The sequence below is a fragment of the Lepisma saccharinum genome, chromosome 16, assembly GCF_977018435.1.
Source record: "Lepisma saccharinum chromosome 16, izLepSacc3.1, whole genome shotgun sequence".
Taxonomy (NCBI): Eukaryota; Metazoa; Arthropoda; class Insecta; order Zygentoma; family Lepismatidae; genus Lepisma; species Lepisma saccharinum.
The window spans coordinates 6,974,275-6,992,957 of NC_139244.1; the positions used below are offsets into that span (position 1 = coordinate 6,974,275).

The window sequence follows — 18,683 nt, forward strand, 5'->3', positions numbered from 1 at the left end:
GTCACTAATCATGAAAGGAAATTTCGTCTCAATATCCCTTTCCTCAAAGAAATAAAATACTTTCCCTCTCTCAATCGAGATTGGTGTGGGGCACATCCAGCAGCTAACACTTCGCGAAAAGCGGTTCCTCAAAAGAGCTGAAAGCACCAAACTTAACACTGGTAACCAACTTGCATGCATTATTTGCAGTTAGAATTCTAATAATGTCTACTTTGATAGGTTAGGAGGCCAGGCTTAGAGGTGTTAGCAACACATTTTCGCTACATGTTAGCAGCTGGGTGTGCTCCGCTCCCGGCACAGCTCTGAATCTTCCATGGAAACACTGCTTCAACAAGCTCTGTACGTCCACTGCCTGCTTCGTCACGCGCTCGTACACGATCGGCACTCTTCGGAAGTCAGGGGGGGGGGGGGGGTGAGAGAGAGAAAAGAGGCCGGCCTCTCAGGTTACATTACAAGCGAACGCACCCCTGAAATTATGCTTTCCCGCACGAATCACATAGGTTGTTATGGGAGCAGCTGAGGCACTCTCGGGCGGGCCTCGCTGAATGCTCAGATACGGTTCCAGGCAGGGTTGCAAACTTGCGATAATTATCGGAAGACCAAGAATTTCAGTTTTCTTTTATTAAGCGTCGTTTAATGAAATTTATAAGTAATAAAATAATCTGTTATAGACAAATATATTAGGGTAGGCCCGGCCTCCGGGCCTCATAGGACGCTTCGCCACTGTCTAATTTAGTCTGTAAATCACAAGCGAACAAATTGCAAGTACTGTTGATGGAAAAAGGCTGGCTATTTGATAGAAGGTTCCTTTTATAATCATGAATGACCCCCTGGAGTGGAATAAAGTAATGCTGTTGCCTTGTAATAAGAAGAGGTCCGAGGTTGAATCCTCTGTGGAGGCAGAGTGCTTCGGATCTCATTTCAAACTGTAAGTCCAGTCCACATATCTTTAATAGATTATTTTTCGCCATTTGCGCCATCTTATTTGCTTCTACTTAGATATAGTGCCAGTGGTTTTCTACCGCTGCATCACAAACGATCCGTTGCACCCAGAGGTTGAGGACTATTTTTTCAAATCTAATTGTATATTTGACAGCAAGTCTATACATAATTGAACTATGATTATGCCATACTTGATATATTAATGTTAATTAAGGTTGCACATTAATTTTCATATAAACTTGAAAGATCAGAAATGTATTTATGAGAGAAACTGTTGGGATCAGGGCATTGACATGTAAGAAAGATATTTATTGGGCTGTGGCGTCACGAAGGTTGAGAACGACTGCAACAAGCAGCCAAAGTACATCACTAGTTACTCTGTGACCAGGTTTGACAGCCATTTAACCAAATTATACATGATGTACTGGAAAGCCAGAATACAAATATATATTTTAAGGAACACAAAATTTACTGTAAAGAGATTTGATACTAGATTTTCAAAAGGTAGAGCAGCATACATGTTCGTATAACAAAATTCAAACACTGAAAATCATATCATACTATTAGGTTCTATTAAAAACACATACAAACTAGTTATGTGAATCTGTTTATACTACATGTACATAAGCCTACCGAAATATGAAGATAACACCCATTCAAAAAAGCCAGCTTTCTTGAAAACACTGTTTATGTCTAGCTACGAATTTCATATTGTAAATTGTATTTTATATCTAGAAATGAGTGTCTATTTTACAGTAGGGTGATAAACAAAAACCATGGAACAGGAAAAATACTGACAACTCCTGTATTTTCATTGATTTGAGACACTTTTGTGAAAAAAGCCCAACCGAGAAAACCACGGAACCGGTTTTTTCCGACCTCTTCCAACTCTAGATATTATCATCACTCAAGATACTAGAATATGAATCGCATAACATATCATGACCTTGGCGTTTACCGTGGAAAAACACTCCCGCCTGGTTAAAAGATTTACTATGACATTTGGCAAGTCTTGCGATGACTACGTAAAAACGTCATGCTTCGCCACTGGTTATAAACCATTCTGATCTTCCGCACAGCACATTTTTGGCACTGAAATATGGAAATATTGGTTCCAGTTGCAATAAACAGCATATTGTTAAGTATTTATTTTTTGCATGTGAACACTTGCTGTGACAAGTGTCTCCAAATATGTATTTAAAAATATAGATATTCATGGCATATAAATTAATCCTATCTAATTTTCCTTTATTTTTCCATATAGTTGCAACCATCAATTTAATTGCTACAAATTTCAACACACTCGCTCTTAAGAGTAAAAACACCAACTGGAACATGAACAATGTATCTCCACTGCATTTCAGTGTTGAACCAGCTGTCAAACATTCCATTCAACCAGGGGCAGCCGCTCATAAGGATGATACAGAATGCTGTGTGTAACCACAAGTGAACAAACATTACATTAACATTTATATATTAGCTTTTACATTGTCTGAATTGCAAATATTCCGTTGCTTATATATATCGTTGGTTAGTCGGTTCTGTATTCATTCTTCCACGACAATTGTGAAGTTTGCATGCCACCGTGCAATATGGAACTTCAAGAGAAATCTGGCGGGGCGCCGTCCTCCCACTTTACGAGACGTAGAGCATTCTCAGACGTGGCTGCGAGGGGTAAGAGGCGAGGGAACTGCGGGAATAACACGCACGGGATCTGTGCATAGGAGGACGGAGGGTTTCTCATCTGAAACCCACCCCCTAGGCGAAACTGGTGAACGGTAAACAATGAAGAGTTGCCAGAAGCAATGAAGTTAACAGAAGATAGAAAATTACCAACCGTTGAAAAAAATCATTCTGCATTCCATAATCTTATTCACTTATGACATAAGAATAGAGCAATAAATTACGCAATTTCCAACAAGGAACGAAAATATCTGTAACTGAAGAAGTACAGACTCTTGCTTGATTTTTGTTATTTACCGTCGCTTTCTACTACTTTTTGGTAATCATGACGATGAGGATGAGTGATGATATAATGAAATTGATGGAAGGACACTCACAAAGAACACATATACCCATTACGGTATTCAAACCCAGGAACCCTGGCTTTGTAATGCAGTATGCTAGCCATGGAAGTCTGCTATAGATTCTTGTTACACGCAAAATTATCGTATATATGCGTTGTATTTTTGAGTTTAGTGGAAAGTACATTTGGATTACAATGATGTGGAGTACATCATGTAGATTTAATTACATGTTTTGATTAGCACGTTTGAAAAAAATCCTGATAATGTGAAAAAGTTGTCCAATTTCTTTTCAAGCCAGGTGTTAAATCAATTAGAAACTTGTCATCTAAACTCGCCAAGAACTGCTACAGGAACCTGTGAACTATAAATTTCTGAAAATTTTGCAAAATTGTCTGGCAACCCCAAGCAATAAAATAACTGGATTGGAAGACGATAGTATTGACACTTGTTGTTTCTTCGTTTCCACGGAAAAGTGAAGCTTTTTTAGGTAGTTGTGTGCTGAAGTTGTGCATTGGTCGCGATGTGGATAAATTGTTGTTTCGAAGTTTTTCTACCAGAAGTCTAAGTCTGGATGAAAAAGTAAACATAAAAAACCTAGGCCGAATTTGAACCTAGAACAAGTATCAAAGAAGGGTAGGTCGTGAGTTCACTTGCAAATTTCGCGTTGAAGGACAAAAGGATGAATTTCAGTTACAAGCATGTCTGAAGAAGGTTTCTGGTAAGTTTGAAGTTTTTACTGTAGAGCTTCTGGTAACGCAGATATTTATTTTGGTGCCCTATTTCACATATCAATTAGTCATGTTGGACAGGAAACTTTTTCTGTGCAACTTTTTTACTAAAAATTTTCACTATCAATGCACGTAAATATTCGTCATTGTGCTTATCAAGTTCTGTAAAAATTAATATCCCTTCTTCTGAATTTTCCCCTCTGTTAATTTAAAAAATGCTACGACTAAATCTGTTAGAATTCTATTACTTCTTCCATCTTCTTCGCATTACTGTTAAATAATTATTAATTTATTATAATATGTGCAAACGTGCAGAATATGATATTCGGTAAACACGAACATATCAATTTCTTATTACGTTGGCTGTTATACGAAATTCATAATTTAAACTCGCATTACTAGTAGAGCAAATTTGTGAGCTATCGCTGCTCCCCTTTGGTTCACCACGAGCTGCCACTGCATTCAACCATGTGGCTCACTCGTATGCATTCGAGTCCCTCCACCCTCGAGCCAGCTACACTCGTAGTGGAATGATTGGCACGTCGTCTCATATTTCAGAGCCTAATAAGCTGCACTGACAACATAAAACCCATGGAAGGAAACTACTCTATGCAATTACAATTCTAAATAACAAGTCCGTAAGCAAGACCCAAATATGATCGGTGCTCCAAGTGGAAATTGTTAGCTTAAAGGGTACTTTGGGATTGAAAATCAATAGTTCACAGTTCATTAAAAAGTACTTTTGTAACTGGGTAGACTTCAATTACAAGTGTAATAGTTGTATGTATGCTTTACAATGTTTCCATTCATCAGATATTGTTTTTTTTTAAGTTACTAGAACTTGATCACCGCCGTTCCCTTACACACACCATCTTACCACAAATGAGTGGGGGAGTATCTAGTTGGACAACAACCTGCTAACAGTCTCTCCCTGTTACTTACAAATTAGTAATGAATGACAAATTCATCAAAGAAAGTGCAGAAAATATCAACAAGCTAAGTGCACATGGACGTCCGCAGGATTTTTTCCAGGGAGGGGCAAGGAAGGTATTGTTTTCCAGGGGGGGGGGGGGCAACGAAGACAAATTTTCCCCAAAAATAGTGTTGTTCCTAAAAAACATTGCTTAAATTTGAATTTATGGTGTTCATGCAATAATTAACACATATTATTGTGGCTAAAATGAAATTATATGTGTGAAATACATATTTTTTGGTTGACTTTCATTTTCCAGGGGGGGGGCCGCGGCCCCCCCTTGCCCCCCCTTCCGGACGCCCATGTAAGTGCATGCATATTATAATTAAGATTTAAAATATTTGTCACAAATAAATATTATAATTGAATCACTGAGCACAAAATTATTTCCAATAGTCCACAAATTATTCCTGTGTGTGTAGGATAGATGGTATCTTTCCAGAATGTAGTAATCAATGTTTAAGTTTTTCAAATGCAGTCAACGTTTTTTTTTCTTTTTGTTTTTACATATAAAGGGTGTCCAAAAGTAACGCAGGATTTAAATTATGTTCCACTTTTTTTTCCGCAGGGTTGGCAGCATTCCGCAAGGTCACGTGTTGTAGTAAACACGTTACGGTTAGTCAATATGGAGCGCTACAGGATTAAGGAGTGAGTGACGATCGTTAAAATTCATTACGAGTACAAAAAAAAAACTTTCCTTGAGACTGTGTGCAAATTATGCAGGATTTTCGGTAGGAGGAACGCCCCAGAGAAAAAGACCAGTTAAAAATTTTGAACAAACAGGTTCAGTTGGAGACAACAGATTCTATTAATAAAAATGATTCCTGAATTGAAATCAGAAATTCGATGGCATTAAACCGTAGTTATGTGAAAGAAAGAAAAAAAAAAGATCCGGAATTTGAGATTGTCAAAAATGCATCGTGGAGGACATTTGTCAGATATCAACTAATAAATAGAAAAAAAAAGTTCCTTTCTGAAATTAAAACCTGAGTTTCTTTTGAGACAACCTTCATAAAAGTAATTAGCACAATCACATTTCCCTCTAGATGAAAATTTTAGTGTGAAAGACATACATTGAGTACTATATTCACACAAGATTTTTCAGATTTTTCGAAAACAGCCATCGTCCAGCAGAGCTTGTAAAAAATATAAACTCCAATCACTTCGTACCTGTTCGTAAATTTGAATGGCCTTGTCATAGTTCTCCAGCTGAGCAGCAAACTGGGCAACTTTCAGAAGACACTTGTTGGCGGAGGAGTTGCTCTCCTCGCCCTTGAAGTAGTCGCCTGCCTGCTCGTAGTGCTGCACTGCCCGGTCCAGGTCTGCGATCTCAGTCTCGTAAAGCTCTGCGATCGATTGGTGGTGTTTTGCGGCTATAGTGAACCTCCCCATGTCAGTGTACACGTCGATGGCCTTCAGGAAACAGCTTACGGCTTCTGTAAATACCAACAAACACACATTTGTTAGCACCAAAGTGGAAAACAACAAAGAACTTTTTCTACAAGGATGACTGCATTAGCATTAAATAATAATAATGCTCATTTGATGTAATAATAATAACAGCCCATAACGACAATTGCCTACCTACCAAACTACCGGCCTCACGCTCACGTTTTGAGTGCTACATTCACTTTGCACGAAGCATTCGAGCTTCGCACTAAGTTAACAGACAGACTTTGCTTCACAATAACACATTTAAGCAAGCTAAAAATAACTGAAAACATTCATAAACAACATATCTTCATAAAGCATGCAAAATACCTCACTTTCTCAAGTGGGTACAGCAGGTAAAGGGTACCCCTTTGATCACAAACTTGTGGAGATGCTTTCAGTGGCTCATGAATGGCAGAACAGAGAGAAAAACTTTTTCAACATTCCAACTGCATCCTCACCACTAGCATCATTCTACTCTCACATGAAACTAAACCTTGACGAGGATCACTTAGAGACCAATAATAATAGCAAATTATAGGTACTAATCAATACAGCTTAAAGAAATAAAAATATCATTATGTACCCATCATTTCTAGCTGTCCTTGTCAACTATTGGTTCCTCAGTAAGTACCAGGGCTATGAAGATAACAATTCATAGGCTGATAGATCTACAGAATAGTACTACAAGTGATATAAATCAATTGAAAGCGGCAGGATTATTTCCCTCGTACACAGTACATCTCCTGTTGTGTGCCAAACCTTAATGAATTTACATCTTAATGCTGGGAGGAACCAGGCGATGTCGACGTCTGCTGTGCTTTAAAAGGCAACAGATCCCGTTGCGGTGGCACTAACAGAGACGATTCCACACAGGTAAAACAAGAGAGAAAATTCACGCCGGCTCAGTAGCTCGGTTGGTAGAGCAAAGGCACAGTATGCCAGAGACCCGGGTTGGAGTCCTGGTAGAGCCTTCGCTGAAATTATACAAGGATAAATCTTGTACTTAATTTATTTCCTTTTTATTGGGCATTAAATTTCCAAAATTTGATTTACCTTGAGTTTTCAGTATTAATTGAAAGTTCTTACACTTTTCAATAGAATTAATCAGCTGAACCACTTTCATCCAATGCGAGAGTAATAACCATTTGGCTATGCAGGAGTCTGATATAACTGTATCTATATGAGATTTCTACAGTAATCTAAGATTTTTGTTACAGTAAATTTGAACCTTGATGAAAGTAATTATCACTGTTTGGAGTGATTGAACAGTGTAAATGATTGTGAAAGTAAATTTGAACCTTTCTGAAAGTAATTAGCACTGTATGCAGTTTTGAAAAGTAACATTTATCAGTGAAAAAAAGATGTAAAAGGTACGCTTATGCAAACATCCCTGCTTTCCATCGACAAGGCATTCCACACACTACTGGCAATGCGAGGCTCGAATGGGTGTTGTGCTTCAGACCGGCACCAACATGACGAGATGTTGAAAGCATTTAGAGAAATTAATGTAATGCTAAAAGCCCTAAACCTGGCCTGCCTAACCTAACCATGAAAGCATTTAGAGACAATATTCGAACACTAAATCTTGACTTGCCTAACCTAACTACAAAACCCCTCTGCACCACACATGTAACCTAGATGGCAGCAGCAGTCCGTAACCGAGACAACAGTAAACAAATAGCTGGTAGCAAGAGAATATAATCATGTATGAGTACACGGAAGTGAAAAAAAATTCTCAAGCAAACATGCAGTAATCGCTAAAACTCTGCAGTATCGTATGTGTGTGCAGAGATAAATAGAAATCGAACCATGAAACAAATGCCCGTTCACCATGATGGAATCGGAACTTGGGTCTTAATTTAATTTTATAGAAAAACTTACCATTGGAATCAGACTTCTTGTAGCAATTGGCAGCATCCACATAGTATGAGGCAGCATCATGACGACTCCCGGCTTTTGCATGAAGAGCAGCCGCTTCGCAAAAGGCATTCCCTGCTGCTCCCCACTTCTTGGCCATTTTGAACATGTTGGCCGCACGGTGGTAGCACTCAATGGCCTCTTCTACTTTGGTTGAGCCACTAAGAGAAACAATCCTCATCAACTGGGTGCAAAATCATCAAAAAATTGTGGGAAAAAGAATTTAATTTACACACATGCCAAACTGGGTTTGATTTCTGTTCAAGCCTGCAGATTTTGTTTCAAATTTCTATATGGATCATCTCCAGTGGCAAATTCTCCATGTTACTGCATTTACCGCTGGTAAAGCAACTCTTTTCGTGTGTTTGTATCAAGGTAGATCGATTTAAATCCAGATTTAAGTAAATAATTTATGACATAATGTGTACATAATGTTTTTGTAGATATCACAATCACTTTTGGTGTAAGTACATTAATCTCATAATCATTGAATGGTGTTTATTAGGCTCAGTGACGTGCGGTGACGTCGACACTTGGGGTAGCAGTCAGTGGCGTGCTCAAGGGGGAGGGGTTGGTGTGAGTCACACCCCTCCTCCCTTTAGGGCCAGTATTCCTTCAAAAAAGAAGAATGTCAATAACAGGAAAAGATTGCAAAATTATGAATGAGTACTAGAAAAAAGTACACGTAACCCCACCCACATTCGAAAATAAAAAGCTAATTGATTTGACTCTAAGCCAGAGATCCTGGGTTCGAATCTCGGATTGGCCATTTGTGTTCTTTGTGTGTGTTCCTTCATCTATTTTGTTGTACCAAAGGTGGCGGAAAAGCAAAGTAAAATAAACCAATTTGAGCAATCAATCAATGATTTGATTTCATTTTTGTTACTTAGCGTCGCTTTTTTGTCACATTTGGTGAATTGTGAAGATGATACGATGAAACTGATGAAGGGACGAGCACAGGGAACGCCCATGGCCGGGTCGGGGTTCGAATCCGGAACGCCTGGTGTCGTAGCGCGCTGTGATAACCACTCCCCCGCGCTTGGTTGATTTGGTGACAGGAAACACAACACACTTTTTTGTAGTTTCTTCAATGATATTCATTTGACTTTTTGAGTTCTGAGATACATTTTTCATTCCAAATTATTTCATTATTCACTGCAACACATAGGACAAGAATGCGCACTCATCACGGGTTTGAATCCTGGCCTGGATTGTTCATATGAGGTCCCTTCACCAATTTCATCATATCATCACTCACTCCTCATTCTCGCGATAACCAAATGTGGCAGAAAAGCGAAGTAAAATAAACCAAACCAACAACAATATGAACGCGCGTTCTCTTGCCCAAATAAATACATCCGTATTTATGACTGTTAGAGACCAAGAGTAGTATATTTAAATAAAACACTACTAAAACGAGAGTCGGAGAGAGCCTGAGCACATATTTGTAATTTAATCATTATATATTCCATATTTGAAAAAGAAAAAAGAAAGAAAGCATAACATTATTGTCTGCACATAACACGTTCCCATTTTATAAATAATAAAACTACATCCCATATTATACATACACACATATTGTACAACGTGTAAAAGGTTGTGTAAATACAGAGAACATAAGTACTGCAGAAAATTTTACCCTGTGTTCTTTAGAGGATTTACAAAAAAATTATGAGAAACCAATCTCCTATCTGCCCTATAGGAGATAGACTGGGGGACCTGAAAGCCTGGGCTTTCAACCATTGCAGCGGGGGGCGAGAGGACAAGGGAGGTAGAGAGAAATCTTCCTTTTCCTTGGGCCGGCCGTTTCTACCTGGAAACTGGTCAGGCTGAAGAAGAGCGAGCTAGGGTATCCAGCCTGCTTTGCCCACGGAGAACACCGATGGACGAGAAGTGCGTGGAAAAGAAAGTGGTGCGTATGAGCTGTGGTGGCTTTAACAAGACAATAAATATTGTGATTTGAATATAATTCGAGATGTGAGATTGATTGATCTATCTCTGCTAGACTAGCTACTCCTCAGTGCACGTCACTGATTAGGCTATAAGAAAGAAAATGAAACAAAATACATGTACTGATTGAGTGAAGCTCTTACAAAATGAAACGTAATGTGAAAACTGTAAGCATGCTTAATTTCTCTCGATTTAAAATTCAATAATTTTTATAGGCGAAAATAGCGAACATTTAGTGTAGAAAAATATACAAAATACTAATCATGTTAAACCATAAAGAGTGTCATTATTATTAAACTGTAAATAAACATTTAAAAAATGTCAAAATTCAGCTATAATAATAAAAAGCTACAATTATAGAGTACAACCAGAATGTTTTATTCTCTCTGTACAAAAAGATACTGAAATTATTCTAGTTTCAATCACACACTCAACAAATATTACCAGTAGGTTCATGTATGCAGTATCAGGAACAGAGAAATGTATATTTACATGTAATTTTTTATTTGCTTTAATCAAACTGTTCAAATATTTTACAGGGCTGTTTACTACAAAAAGGCCTGCTATAAAAAAACATATCTATATGTATGGAGCCAAAAAATACACAAGCAATTTTATAGTGTGTTCTTTTTTAAAAATATCAAAAAATAGATTTAAATAAAAAAACTCAATCAAAAATATTTACAATAAAAAAATCATTATTTTTATCCAGCCTGGTTCGTATACATTTAGAACCAGAATTTAAGTAAATTATTTAAAGAACTTTATTGAAAACTGGTTTATGTACTCCACTGATCGTTCTCCATCACACCCTTCTGAGGGCCACATTTCTTCCACGATTGTACACAGAAAGCAAGGATGTATTTATGGGGGGTCCAGACCCCCTCCCCCCCAAGACTTACCAAGTACAAAAATGAAATAATAAAAATATGCTTTGTTTAACATTTGTTATATAATCAAGGCCTTTTTTCATTTCAAGGCAGTAAATATTTAGTTTCTATAATTGCTTTATTTAACATTAATTTGGTATGTGTGAGTCTAAATGAAAGCTAACTTAGTATGACGACTCCTTTGTTGTGATGCTTGAGACCAAACTATCCTACTGCACTGTCAGGGATGTATTTAGGGGCGAGGTCCGAGGGTCCAACCCCCCCCCCCCCCCCCGAAAGACTTATCAAGTACTAACATTAGCTAAAAAATGAAAATACACTTGTTTAGCATTTGCTGTATAATCGAGGATTATTTATTTCTGCCGAACTTTGAATGACAGCACCAAAGATATTAATCAAACTAATTTTCGTCAACTGGATTAACATTCTTTCTTGTTATTTAATATTAAATTCTTTATCTATTTAGCACTGATATCCTTGCCAGGGCAGTTGTTTTCATACACATTTTAGAGATCTTATGTTAATTGAATTATATTAATATTAATTTAATATTTTAATTTTATATAATTATAATTATTTTAATTACAATGTCATTATTATTATTATATCTCAGAGACATAGTTCGGACCCCCCCCCGAAATAAATTTCTGAATACATGTCTGGCAGGGAGGGGGGAGGTAACCGAATCAAGTGGTCAGTTCACAGCTGCTTTTTGTGTTGCACCAGGGGTGATTCCTCCATGTAGGAAGTGAGGAACTTCCTACAGTTCATTTTTACTTATTTCCAGTTCTCTACTTTTTAGGAGTTTAATGTGTGTTATAAAATTATGAGTGCAATGTACGAACAATTGCCTAGATTGGCTACTGTCAAGAGTTGACTGCTCTCGGTCACTCCAGTAGCAGTCCAAAGACGATCGACATGGGCTTTTCTGCCGGTCGCTGAAGAACCTCTGCGATCATCCTACAGATAGATGGGTGGGGGTGGAAGGGGCCGTGCAAGGGTGTGGGGAAAGGTTACGAAGATCGGCAAGAATCGAGGAACCAGAAAGACTTTCCTCAATCAGCGATGCCAACTCCAACAAAACGTTACTAAACCAAGCACAATTTGATCTTTGTTGGCACTTAGCACCATTTCTAGCATAATCTGCAAACGCCAATCACTGGGAGAGGGAAATCGAATTCAAAGGAATATGTTTTCAGGAAATAAAAATAAAATTATGTTCAAATCTTATTTCTACTTCACCAGCGGACATGTTTCAAACGAAAGGGAGTATGTCGATCCAGCGGAAAGCTTTTATACAACCATGTCACATTCCATCCTCTACCTTGTATTCATCCTGCCAGATTTAGTCCGTCAGGAGATTTTATGGTAGGAAATCGTCAGAAAGTTGGGGGTAAACAATTTTTTCATACCTTTTTATGTTCGATGTTGAACCCATGTTGTTTGTTGAACAATTTTAAACAATTTTGGGAGGGGGGAATTTACACTATTACGTAACAGTTACAAATAAGTAATGCAAGTTTAAAATGCTAGAAAAGGAGATGCAGAATTACAATTATCTGAAGAAAAAAAATTAATTTAGAAGCATTTAGAATAATTTCGAAGTTTAAGCAACACTTCTTATTATCGTCAATCCACACGACAGGGAGGGGGAAGAAAATATAAATTGTGGCAAAATCTGAAATATCGTCAATGTCATTATAGGTTCACAATTAAATATTTCGTAGTTCAAAGTGAGGAGCAATGGCCCCTTGAGCATGAACCTGCAGCTAACATTGTAAATGCAATGGGTAGTACAAGCAAGACGTGTGAATGTAATGGAACTCATTTTTCAAACCTTCCTCAGTTTACCATAACTTCTTCCTACACTCCAAAAGAGCCACAAGTCGCCACTGTGTTGCACTTGGCAGAACCAGTGTTGCTACATAGAAGGGAAATTTCCCTTTGTGCAGGCAAACCTGGGTGCAATTTTAAGTGAAAAGGAAGATCCAAAAAATATAGAAATGGACGGGAAATTTGAAGTTGTCGCACATCTGTTTTGTTCTAATTGCAAGACTGCATTGCATTTACTTCTATCACATCTAATTAATCTAGATGGAGTGTATCATAAATATACAATAAATAACAATTGTTGCAGAAAGCAGTTAAATTTTCAGCGTACGCCACTGATCATCTTCAATTCTTCCATATGCAATTATACAGCCCGAGATTTCCTCCTTGAAAACTTTGTTATATGTTTGAACAAGTTAAATTTGCATTTAAGCATGTGATTAGTCCAGACTTAGAAATAAAGTTTTTGCACTTTGGGCTCCACGGATGCATTGAACACGAAAAAGACAATGAAAAATATTACATTGACTACTGTTTACATACAGTGCACTCTAATTCAAATTATTCTAAAAAAACACTAAAAATGCCGACACCGGTACTCATTATTATAATATAACACAATACACATAATGTTTCCACCCTCTATCAGGTTCTTCAGACAAAGATTCAAGCAAAAATATAGCTATCTTGATTAATATATCATATAATAACAATATGTAATAAAGACTGCTTTGGCCACAATTTTTAGTGCTTCTTTAACAGAAGCAAGGCTTAATGGTGTAGCCAAATTATTCTGTAATTCGAAGAGGAGTTTATTCCCCTTGAGATTCATATTTAAACAAATGTTAAAAATTCATATGCGATTCGAAATTTCCAACCTTTTATTTGGAAAATTTGAAGGCAGACAGCCGTAAGGAAGAAAAATTTTCCGTTTCCTGGCATGCAGCCTTCACCCTCTCCTCAATAACGTGGGATTGCCCACCCCTTTTGCGTGAAGGTGTTCGTCCTTGAACCCCCACAAGCCAATGGGTTGTGAAAATAATCTTGTCTCTCCTCAGTTGTCAGTTGCAACTGATCAGGGTATGTTGTTTGCAATGTCAAAGCGTGGTGCACTGAATCTCAAGCAAACATCACTGACTACTTGTTTCACACAATTAATGAAATTGAATATTTTATTAACAGTGGGGGAAAAAATCACAAACACGTAGCTAATGTTGTTACATGTGTATGTGCTTTAGTGTGTTTATACAGGGTACTTACTTCAACGTGTTTTCCATTTACTGGTAGCTCATGTGAAATCAATTTTGGCTTGCACTATAGTACCAAGCACAAAATATGGAATTTTATGATAAGGTCCACTGCATGTTCATTACTTTTATTTAAAATGTAGTACAGCAGTTTTGTTTTATTGATCTTGATTAATAATGCATGTTTTTGTTAATTGATTTTTTTTATCATGTCGAATTAAAAGGAGTCCACTGCAAGGCCCACAGTGAAGGGAAGGGTAGAGGGCCTGAAGCTTAGGGTGCCATTCGAAGCTTACTTTAAAAAAAAAAATAAGACTACAAAGTCGTAAATATGCGATGGAGAAATTTACACATGATTGATTTGCTTTATTTTACTTTGCTTTTTGTGCCACTTTTGACTAATTTGCGAATATGGGAATGAATAATATGATGAAAGGACACTCAGAAATATTCATGCCCAGACCGGGATTCGAACCCGGACCTGAGCGTAATCTGCTAACCACTCTGCCAGGGGGGGGGGGGGTCGGCTCATGCTACAAAAAATGTTAATACACTGCTTGAATGTTCTGTTTCGCAAAGCAGTATTCACTGTACGTTTTTAAAGATTTTCTTCAGACACTAAGACATAACTAAATATTCCAAAATATGCTAAACGTTTTTTTAAAAAATCAGAGATGCAAACTACGAATCTTTAAATATGACTTGTATTATTTTTAAATGTTTTTTTCTTTGTTTCCTGATTTCAAAATTTGTACGATGTAAATATCATAAACTGTGGCAAAAGAAGAAAATATGGAGTGATTTTACAATACCGGGAATTTCTCCACTTTGTTTGAAATTCGGCATACTCACTAAATTAGGGCTCCTAATCACGAATCTGAAGTTAAAATTTGGCGCTCACGTGTCAAACTTGCAAAATAAGAGGGGTCAGTCATCGCAACCGACAATGCACAATTGCTCATTATTTATCGCAAGATTTTCCGTTTCGAATACTTAAAGAACGAAATATATATATATATATATATATATATATATATATATATATATATATATATATATATTCTCCTGATATTACTACGACCCTAAAATTTAACTATGTTTCCTAACCTAACCTAACCACGTGCCAATGATCCGTGGGGCTAGCCAGAAATTCAGGAATTTCTATACGTGAGCACCAAATTTTAAGTGCAGCTTCGTGATTAGGAGACCCAAATTAGTAAGTATCCGAAATTTCAAACAAATTGGAGAAATTCCCTGCATTGTTAAATTATACCGAAAATATGGAAGGACGCACATTTTTATGCTTGATAGTGCAAAGCGGGGTGGGTTGAAGGGAACGAAAATATCTAGACATGGAGTTGTCCACTGTATGCAAATGGATTTGTTGATTCATTTTTTTTTATGTTTCAGGAAGTGGAAACAACCCCATATTACAAGCTAATAATCTGTTGGTGGTGCTTCTGAGGTTGACTAAAAGTATAGATTGGGGGGAAAAGGGCCTTGTTTGATAAGAGTATGTCTGAACCCCCATATAAATAAAATTAAACACCATTTCCAGTTTTACACACCAACTAAGCATACTTTCCGTCAATCTCTATATGTAACTTTTTGTATGTATTATTGGTTCCATCTGGTTTTGAAACATACATCAAAATATTTTATTCATTATTGAAATTGCTCTTAAAATGAATGGCAGTAAAAAGTTAAAGGCAAAGAATCGAGTTAGTGTGGTGATCTTGCAAATAATGTGGCACAGTTCAGGTTTTTTAATTTTTTTTACTCTATTTGTAAACTGTTTCTTCCACCTGTTCAAGTGGTGTTGTATAAAGTGGGTACCTGGAGGGTAAAGGCAGCCAGGGGCTTGGGGCTGATCACATCACCCCCACCTTCGGCCGTGATCAAGAAAGTGTGGGGCCCTAACTCCATATACCATATATGCCTTTACCCACCTTCATAGAATGGTGCAAAGCACAGGGGTGTTTTACACCACACACTATTTGTAAAATGTAGTTAATATAATATTATCATTGTCATTTTTGTGTCCAGCACGCTTGACAAACCAAAGGTCGAAACTGTTGTTCAGTGTTATTCATTCTAATGCCAGAAACTGAAGATACTTAGCAGAAATATTGTCAAATTTTTCAAAAACAAATATTTAATTTTGAAATAAATACATATATATTAAATAAATTTTAAAAAAGACAGATAGAATCACAACAGATACTGAGCAATACATCGTGAAATGCAATAATAATAAAATTTACATAAGACTAATTATTCATGTGCAAAGTGAAAAAAAAATAGTGTAGCCTAACCTTTCACCAAATGTAATTTATGATATGACAATTTTGAAGGTAGCACTTGTTGAAAGTGAGCTTTTTTTTATTCCACAGTGAAAATGAACAGTCACGAATGTTTTGAGTCACAAGGCTACAACCTTCACACAGTTTGTTTCAAAGGGGGGAGTAAAAGATAATGTTGGCATGTTGGGCTAGGTGTCCTTTCGTTTATCAAACATAGGGTATTGTGGTTTAAAATTAAGCTTACACAAGGTTACCACGAATAACAATATACAATAACCTGAACTGAAGAACTTCAGAACCTCACCATATAATGTAGTAAATCCGTTTTGGTAACATACTGGTACATAAACAATTCTATAAATCGAAGGGGGCGGAACTGGCATTTTAACGCTACGCATATCACATAAGCAATGGTGTAACTTGAAAAAAAAACTTAAAATTCACAACATTGTGAAAAATTCTTTGAATCCATTCACCTTGCCATGATTCTCGTTTCCCGTTCCTGCTTATTCGATCAATAAATTAATAAATGTTGCAGCTTATACACTCCCTATAAAGGTAGGTATATCGATGCGTAGTTTCATTAAGGGCTTAAAATTGTTCGCCACCTGTGCTGGAAAAGATAAAAATTGACAAATAATTTATTATATTGATGTTTTGACTCACCCGAAGAGCGAACTCAAAAATCCTTTAGACGACAGCTTCTTGTTAGCCTCAGCCATAAGCTGTATGGCTTTCTGCTCGTTGTCCGCCATGCTTCTAATTTAAGTTACTTCTATTGTGTAAACAGGAACCTACAAAATACAAACCGAAAAAAAATGTCACATGAGAATCTTGTAATTGCAGACGTCCTAGCTCAGACCCTTTCACAAATTGGTCGAGACTTATCGACAAAATACTTCTCACTGCTACCGAAAGATAGCGTGGCAATCAGTTCAGCTGAATGTTCCGTTCCTTGCGTAAAATGTGTCATACAGTTAATAAACGCAGGAACGTTCAATTTTCTTGCGGGCAAATTTGTAATCAGAAAAAAATGTGATTACTGTCGTCCGCTGAAGTATCATGAAGTATCTATAAAAATCTTTGCCAATGATAACAAGCACTTGCAAACTAAAACATTGACCTTTATGAATAAACTATAAGTAGTACGTTATTATCTCTCCGTTTTCTATTATTTTCTCTAATTTATTTTATTTATTATTTTAAAAAAGCTCCTCTCTCACTCTCGGTCTCTCAAATAAGTATGAAACATACAGATATAATACGATTCAGCATTCCAATGAAACCTCACTCATGGACAGAAATGCTATCGGGGTGATTGCCCTCCACAGGCGCGGTTCGTTCATTGTTGTCCTGGGGGTTCGCTGAAATCATGACACATATTCGGTTTCGGCAAATACACCTTCTCTGTTAAATAAGCGGAAGCGAGTGGGGAGATGTACTTTTGATCGACGCCAAGTAAGGTTTTTGTTTTTCAAATTTTCCTCTTCTTTCGAAACCTATTAATATTCCAAAATCTGAAAAATTACATCAACTTGGAATTACTTCTAGAGCATTCAAGTGAATTTTCGTGTGGTTTGCTCTCGCTGTTGTTGTCTAGATATTATCAATAGTTTAATGGACTTACGTAGCCACGAAACTATTCGGAATATAGAGTACAGCATCTGTCGCCCAGAACACTGTTTATCTCTAGTTTACTTTCAAGGGAAGAGAAAATTTTGGTTACGTTAATTATATCAATTTCTACATTCAATGATGTAACCTAAGCACAATCCACTCCTCACTCCACTCAAATGCAATGCTTTCCGACCACAAGCACTTTAGAAACAAACAGGAGGTAATGACAGAGTCCGTCCGGGATTTCTCACCACGGCCCTTAGTGGAAGAAAATCGACACTAAGCAAGAAAACCACTATACAAATACGATATACAAATTATGCTAACCGGAAATGATTTTGATCAGCAATCACTTAAGCAGGAGTTGCTTTCAAGCAGTGGAGTATAGCCAGACGTGATTTCAATAGATCCAGGTTGCTACCGAAACCTTGCAAAAGTACACTGCTCTACATCTGAAGACGTTTACAAAAATAAAATTGCCGATTACCAAAACTACATTAATTATTGCTATTTGGCTCATGTGTTCATGTTATGGAAGGGAAATGTACCATTCTACATGCAAAGATTTTATCTGTGCCATATGTAAGAATCTTATTTCTCACAATCGCAATAACAGCGAGAAACGTTGCCCGAAATTTCTTGTAAGTGGATAAACTTATGTGCTAAAACCATTTTCATGCATGAAATAGTGTAAATGTAGTAGTCTACATTACTTTTGAAATATTCTTCTCATAAATATCCCCACATTTTACATTCTGTAAAGAACATAGCAAATTTTTTTTACTATCTAAGTTTAATCTTTTGGCTAACGTTCTGTCGAAAATT

General features: G+C 37.0%; 1 protein-coding gene across 3 annotated transcripts in view; it reads right to left on the reverse strand.

Moving 5' to 3' along the window:
* The window catches only part of alphaSnap (Alpha-soluble NSF attachment protein), a 125,253-nt gene that overhangs the window by 11,445 nt on the left and 95,125 nt on the right, over nucleotides 1-18,683 (reverse strand). For 2 of the 3 annotated variants that reach the window (XM_083137644.1, XM_083137643.1), the window contains exons 2-4: nucleotides 16,908-17,035; nucleotides 7,986-8,182; nucleotides 5,841-6,106 (exon numbers count right to left, since the gene is read on the reverse strand). In XM_083137644.1, the coding sequence (XP_082993770.1) occupies nucleotides 5,841-6,106; nucleotides 7,986-8,182; nucleotides 16,908-16,996 (552 nt within the window). In that variant the 5' untranslated portion in view covers nucleotides 16,997-17,035. Of the gene's footprint in view, nucleotides 1-5,840; nucleotides 6,107-7,985; nucleotides 8,183-16,907; nucleotides 17,176-18,683 lie in introns of those variants that run through there. The other variant, XM_083137642.1, reaches the window with a different exon arrangement.